The 5129-nt window shown below is 31.6% G+C and overlaps 1 protein-coding gene across 1 annotated transcript; it reads left to right on the top strand.

The window, feature by feature from the left end:
- Window positions 1-214: 214 nt before the first annotated feature.
- Window positions 215-1855, top strand: LOC141655480 (uncharacterized). Its single transcript, XM_074462560.1, has 4 exons — window positions 215-268; window positions 491-594; window positions 703-992; window positions 1245-1855. The coding sequence occupies exons 1-4, from the start codon at window positions 215-217 to the stop codon at window positions 1853-1855; spliced, it is 1059 nt and encodes a 352-aa protein (XP_074318661.1).
- The last annotated feature ends 3274 nt before the right edge of the window (window positions 1856-5129 follow it).

Genomic DNA, 5129 nt, shown 5'->3' with positions numbered 1-5129 from the left:
TGAATTTTTCAAAAAATATTGGACTCTGATTGAGAAGGATTATTTTGTTGCAGTGCTATATTTCTTTAAAACTAGTAAGATCTCCAAGCAAGCAAATTCCACTGTCATCTCTCTGATTCCCAAAAAGGCAGTTGCCTAGAGTGTACAGGATTTTAGACCCATTTCCTACTGCTCAACCCTTTATAAAACAATCAGCAAAATTTTGGTTCATAGAATGCAGGGGTTATTACCTGCTATTTTTGGAGGTGAGCAAGCTGAATTCATTAAGGTTAGGAACATCTTTGAAAATATCATGATGTCTCAATCCCTAGTCAGGAGCTATAATAGGAAAAATATTACTCCTAGATGTCTAATGAAAATAGATATCAGGAAAGCATTTGATACCCTCCAGTGAAAGTTTATATCTGAAATGCTTAGGATGTATAACTTTCCCTCAAAGTGTGTATCCTGGATCATGAGCTGTTTAACTGGATCCTGGTTCTCCATTAAGGTTAATGGCTCAATTCAGGGATTCTTCAAAGGGAAGAGTGGTGTGAGGCAGGGTGACCCTCTTTCTCCTTACATTTTTGTCTTAAGTATAGAGGTACTCTCTAGGTACTTAAGAGTCATTTGTCTTTAGAAACAGGTCTCCTTCCACCCAAAATGTGTTAAACTTAATTTGACTCATCTCATCTTTGCTGATGATTTGATGATTTTTACTAGAGGTGACCTTCTATCAATTGCAGAAGTGATTATAGTCTTGAAGAAATTTGGGGACATGTCTGGTTTAATTACTAACAAGGAGAAAACTTCTATCTATTTTGGAGGTGTTCATGATGCTACTCAGAAAAAGATTCTTGACTATTCAGGGTTTACTCAAGGGAATTTTCCTTTCCGATATTTGGGTATTCCTATAACTACTTCTAGACTAACTCAGGAAGGCTTCAGTGTTTTGATTAAGAAGATCCAAGGAGCCATCTATCACTGGTATTTCAAAACTCTTACTTATGCTGGTAAGATTCAACTTCTTAACTCCATTGTCTTTGGACTGGGAAATTTTTGGTGCACTAGCCTGCTCTTGCCAAAAGGAATCATCAAGCTTGTTAATAAAATCTGTAAAAATTTCTTCTAGAAGTCTCAAGAGGGGAGAAGACACCTGACTATGAAGAGCTGGAAGTCCATTTGCTTACCATAGGCACCTGACTATGAAGAGCTAGAAGTATTATGTTCTTCAAAATGAAAGCATTTGTGATATTACAACTCAGGAAAGATATTCGTAAGCCTGAAAAGTATACTTTCTGTGAGAGATGCTTGTATTCAGCTTGCAAGTGGGGTGCAGGCAGCAAAGGATACCATTCAGGGATGCACTCAGAACCATCAGTTCTCAATATCTAAAGCTTATGAATTTTTAAGAACCAGGGCTCCCATTTCTCGTGGAATGACAGCACTCCAAAGCAGTTCAGTCGTGCCCTCTCATAAGATTGTAGCAGCTTTGGCTATCCAGAATTGCCTAGCCACTGTGGATAAACTTCAAGCCAAAGGGATGTTCATCACTAACAGGTGCACACTTTGCAAAGAAGCAGCAGAGGACTACAAGCATCTCTTTTTCCAATGTAAGTATTCTAAGGATGTGTGGCAACGGATATTACTTTGGACGGGCATCAATAGGCCAGTGCATAATTACTGGCAAGAGATGTACTGGATCCGGAATATTAAGTATAGCAAGGCTTGGCATAAGCACTGGTTTTTATGTGGGCTTGTAGCAACTGTCTACATGCTATGGGCAGAAAGGAATGCACAGATCTTTCGTGGGCAAGAGAGAACAATTACTCAATTGGTAGGATATAACACTCTAGTGGAACATATGAATGGTTAAAGAGCTTACGAGCTCTATAGATTGTACAGATGCATAGAGGTTAGTTCTTGTAAGATTTACTACTCATTTTTTTACCCACTTGGATGAATAAATGAGGAGATGAATTTCTTGCAAAAAAAATATAAACATAATAAATGTTGTATAAATCTCAGCAAATATTAATTATACTTTGATAAATTTTATTATAAAATTATATTAAATAATTACGTTGATTTGATTCTAAATTTATTAAAAAATTATTTTCATAAAAATTCTAAAATGTAAATAATTACAATTATTGCGAAAAATGCTTCAAATTGAGTATAATTTTCATTATATTTATTGAAATATTTTTGAATTGTAGAGATGATTAAAGTGAATGTCTCATAATATTTTATGTTTACGTAAAAAGACACTTTAAGAAAGTTATAAAGAAAACTACATATTTGGAAGAGTCATTGTATTTCTTAAAACCATAACTTTAAGAAAACTACTAAGAGATAAGTTCTTATGTGGGAATGAAAAAATATATATTACGAGAAATTGAATATATATGATATTTTAATAGGTTTAAATAGTGTGATAATGAGTATGTATACGAGTATGTATGTGCACAGTGATCGCGAGTGCATTTGAATAATCAAAACAAAAGTAATGATTAATAAGTAATATAGTATTATAAACGACATGAAAAAGTATAAAAGACGTTACATTTTTCTTTAATATCTTCAATATTTTTCTTTAATATTTATACGTCAAGTATAAATATTGATTATGACTAGCTAAATATTACTTTTAGTTTAAATACTTTGAAGTTAAACCTCAAAAAATATTATTTGAGAAAGTTTAACCTATTTTATTTATTTACAAGTAAATTCTTAAACATCATTTATATATAGTTGTTTAAAATACAAAAGCTGCAATTCTTATAGATATGTTTGACACATAACACATCCAAGACGCAATCAAAACATTTGAATAAGTTGAGTTTGAACTCTATATGTTTGATACATAAATATCACACGTTATACATAAAAAATTAAAAATTACATAAAATTATATTCACAACATTTTGAACAAATATTAATTGATTTTGAACATAACGTATCGTGAAATGATATAATTTGATAACTTAATGTTGATTGTTGCATTATTCGAATAAATTTTGTTTTAATCAATATGATATTTGATCAGTCACAAGATAATTTATAAATTGCTGATCATTCATAATTAGTTATCACTTATTAGTTTTAACTAAAATTGTATGTATTTTATTTTAGAACATTGAAGTTAAAATTAAAAAAATTAAATTTAGAAAAATTAATTTATTTTTATTTGTAAGTAAAAAAATTAAAGGTCATATATAAATTATGTTATTTTTCTTCAATTATAATAATAAAATTTTAAAACAAGTCACGTGAAGCGTGGGATACTACCTAGTATATATATATATATATATATATATATATATATATATATATATATATATATATATATATATATATATATAGAGAGAGAGAGAGAGAGAGAGAGAGAGAGAGAGGAGGAGAGAGAGAGAGAGAGGGGGGGGGGATTTCAAATGAGTCATCCTCTTCCATTGAGTCCCTAAGTCCCTATAAGGGCCATTGGATGGACTAAATGAATGGTTGAGGTGGATGAAGAGGGAATTGATTAAAGACTACCAAAAGAAAAGGAAAAAAAATGTGGATGGTTGGATTGAAATGGATGGTTGAGATTGAAAAAAAAAACTTGTCACTAATCAATTTTCTATACACTAATTAAATTATTATTCTCTCTCTAGCCCCTAATTAATCACTTTTGAGTTTTAGATTTTAGGAGTGTAAATGGAATGTTGTATGAGTTTTATGAGTGTAACTTTGATTTTTTTTGTGACGGAAATTTTGATTTTTTTTGCGACAGATTTTATGGCGGTTTTGTATGCAAAAAAATTGAATTTATACAATTTTAACATTTTACGAGTGTAACTTTGATGCTTTGCAAGTGTAACTTTGATTTTTTTGTGACATAAATTTTGAATTTATATTATTTTAACATTTTACGAATGTAACTTTGATGTTTTACGAGTGTAATGTAATATTTTAAGAGTGTAAATTTGATTTTTTAGGTAATTTTCTACATAGAAATTTGAATTTATATAATCTTAACATGTCACGAGTGTAAATTTGATGCTTTACGAGTGTAAATGTAGTATTTTAAGTGTAAATTTGAAGGTCTACGAATGTAAATTTGAAGGTTTACGAGTGTAACTTTAATGTTTTACGAGTGTAACTTTGGCTTTACAAGTGAAACTTTAGTCCGACCACCAACAAACACCACCACCATCGTCCTCGACCACCAACACATACCCACAAAAAGATATATAGTAGATCTGGAAAAAAAAAATGAGATATTTGACGAGTGTAACTGTAAAGAAATACAAGTGTAACTGTAAAGAAATATGAGTGTAAATTTAAAGAAATACGACTGTAAATTTAAAGAAATACGAGTGTAAATTTAATAGAGAACGAGTGTAAATCTGAAAAATGAGTGTAAATTTAATAAAATACGAGTGTAACTTTAATATAATACTAGTGTAAATCTGAAAAATGACTGTAACTTGGAAGAAATACGAGTGTAACTTTAAAAACCAGATCTGAAACCATCACAAAGTATGACCGTCGTTGACAGCCCATAACCACCACCCAAAATCAAACACACACCTTCTATTTTATAATAAAAAGACAAAATCAGAAGAAAACAAAAAAAAAAAACGAATCAGAAATAACGAGATCTACTAAAACTAACATTATTTTTCTAAAAACAAAAACACAAAAATCTTGAACCACCACCACTAAACAATAAACCTAAGAGCAAATCTGAAAAAATAAAAGAAAAAAAAAACGAAAATTGAAAAATATAAACCAAAAAACGTGTGACGGGTGTGTGGTTGTTGGTGGTTGTTGTTGACGGCGGTGTTGGAGGAGACGTGAAGGGTGGCTGGTGGTGTAGTGGTGGTCGCCAGCAGGAGAGGTGTGTCGTGGTGGTGGTGGTGTGGTGGCGGGTGTGTGAGTGGTGGGTAGGCGTCGGGTGGTGCGTCGGGTGGTGGGTTGTGATGAGAGAATGAGGGATGTTGAGGGAGGAAATGTTTTTTTGAGGTTTTTGATTTTATGGGTTTTAGAGAGATGAGATGAATGATAATTGTGAGAGATGAGAGAGAAGTGAGTGGAAAATAAATTATATATAGTGTGAATTAGTGTTTGATTAGTGAGGGTAGAGAGGGAAAGTGTTTAATTAG

The sequence above is a fragment of the Silene latifolia genome, chromosome 5 (genome assembly GCF_048544455.1).
Source record: "Silene latifolia isolate original U9 population chromosome 5, ASM4854445v1, whole genome shotgun sequence".
Lineage (NCBI taxonomy): Eukaryota > Viridiplantae > Streptophyta > Magnoliopsida > Caryophyllales > Caryophyllaceae > Silene > Silene latifolia.
The sequence above is the reverse complement of the archived record's forward strand: the minus strand, read 5'-3'. Positions and strand labels throughout refer to the sequence as shown.

What these genes read in the sequence shown, in the direction of transcription:
- LOC141655480 (XM_074462560.1), top strand. Translation starts at nt 215, where the DNA reads ATGCAGGGGTTATTACCTGCTATTTTTGGAGGTGAGCAAGCTGAATTC. An exon ending in AGTATAGAGGTACTCTCTAG is followed by an intron (nt 595 to 702) that starts GTACTTAAGAGT and finishes GATTTTTACTAG; the next exon opens with AGGTGACCTTCTATCAATTG. An exon ending in CAAAACTCTTACTTATGCTG is followed by an intron (nt 993 to 1,244) that starts GTAAGATTCAAC and finishes ATTACAACTCAG; the next exon opens with GAAAGATATTCGTAAGCCTG.